Raw genomic sequence first — 1934 nt, 5'->3', positions numbered from 1 at the left:
AAAACTCATTCTGCCACATCCGGAGTTCCTGGGACGTTTGTATAATTTGGAAAAAGTTGTTACCTCAAAGCTGTTTTTTCAATTTGAATCTAGGCTCGGTGATTGAGCTCTAATTAGGAGCGTCAGTAGACAGCATTCCCCAAGCTTCTAGGACTGCCATCGATTTAGAGGCATCTCAGCGGCTTAAAGACACACGTTCACGAGACATTCATGGACCCATAAATTGATGGACCCATACATTGACCGCTGTTAAAATAAAGAATAAACTAGGATAAAACAAATTAACTCAACTTCAGTTATATCATAAAATCAACCTTATTTGGGTTTTTTATAGAAAACTCAAATTAATAATCATTACTTTGAAACACAAATATACATTACCTACTTCAATATCTTGATTCAATAGAAAAGAATCAATTTGTAATCAGGGTCATGCCCTTTATTCAAAGAGATGAGTACATAGAATTCTATAATACATAATTCACTAGTTGATTGAATTACTTCATTATAAGATCTTTCGAGTATTGTAGTTATTTTGTTCAGTCTGTTCTATTACTTACTTTACTTTCATTGGCGCTACAGTCCGATGTGGACCTTGGCCTCCTGCACAATTCGCCTCCAATCGTCTCTCCTCTCCGCCACATTCTCCCATCCTCTGATGCCCAAAACAAAAATCGGCACTCACATCCTCCAGCCATCTCCTCCTGGGCCTTCCTCTTCTACGCGTACCAATCATTTTACTTTTTAACAACTTATGCGGTAGTCTGCAGTGCTCCATTCTCTGGACATGCCCCAACCATCTCAAGCGTTGCGCCTTTATAACTCGTACAATATCTTCTGGTCCCATGAAATTGGCAATCTCTTCATTATTTCTGATACGCCACCCATATTCTGTCCTGACTGGTCCCATGATACGCCTTACAATTTTTCTCTCAAAAACACGCAATGCTTGCTCTTCTCTACTAGTCAGCGTCCACGTCTCAGCACCATAGGTGGCCACTGGTCTGATCAGTGTTTTGTATAGCCGCAGCTTAGACATGCGTGATAAGAGCTTTGACTTCATTAGTTTCATGTGGACAAAGTACGCCTTGTTTGCAGCTAAAATCCTGCTTTCCACGTCCGCTCGTACCTTGTTCTCACTATTGAGAAGCGAACCCAAGTACTTGAACTGCCTCACATTTTGAAGCCAAACTCCTCCCCCACATTCCAGATCACCAACATGTCTTCTTCTCTCGTTTGCTGACATCATAAGATATTTAGATTTTTCTATATTAATCTCAAGACCCAACTTCTTACCTTCATTTTTTAGAGTTTGGAGCATGTCAACCACACCAGCTTTGCTTCTTGATATAAGCACCACATCATCTGCGTACGCATATTATGCTTGCTTGGACTTAGTTACAATACTGCCGCTTGTCTGCAATGCTTTGAGAATAACATCAAGTGCCAGGTTAAAGATAACTGCCGAGAGTGCATCACCCTGCCTTACGCCTCTATTCACTCTAAATTCTTCACTTAACTTGTTATCTATTATGACACAAGCTCTTGCACCTTCCATTGTGAGTAAGGCCATTTTTACCAACTTTCTTGGTAAACCACACCTGGTAAGTACTGTAGTTAACTGCTTCCTGTCTACACTGTCGAACGCCTGCCGGAAGTCAACAAATACAATGTGCAAGTCTACATCAAACTCATAGCACTTCTCCATTGTCTGCCTCATTACAAATATTTGGTCCGTTGTCCCTCTGTTGTTTCTGAACCCACACTGGACTTCACTGAGTTCTTCCTCTGCATATAACGTCACTCGCTTAAAAATAATTGTGGAAAAGATTTTATAGGCTATGTTGAGCAGTGTTATTCCCTATAATTATTGCACATGAGTTTGTCCCCTTTCTTAAAAATAGGACAAATTATTCCTCTTTTCCATTCATCCG

General features: G+C 40.3%; 1 protein-coding gene across 1 annotated transcript; it reads right to left on the bottom strand.

Moving 5' to 3' along the window:
- Positions 1-556: 556 nt before the first annotated feature.
- LOC120351674 lies at positions 557-1246 on the bottom strand. Its single transcript, XM_039429623.1, has one exon. The coding sequence runs from the start codon at positions 1244-1246 to the stop codon at positions 557-559; it is 690 nt and encodes a 229-aa protein (XP_039285557.1).
- Between the last annotated feature and the right edge of the window lie 688 nt (positions 1247-1934).

Source organism: Nilaparvata lugens, chromosome 5 (genome assembly GCF_014356525.2).
Source record: "Nilaparvata lugens isolate BPH chromosome 5, ASM1435652v1, whole genome shotgun sequence".
In the NCBI taxonomy this organism is placed as follows: Eukaryota; Metazoa; Arthropoda; class Insecta; order Hemiptera; family Delphacidae; genus Nilaparvata; species Nilaparvata lugens.
This window is presented reverse-complemented; position numbering and strand designations above follow the sequence as displayed.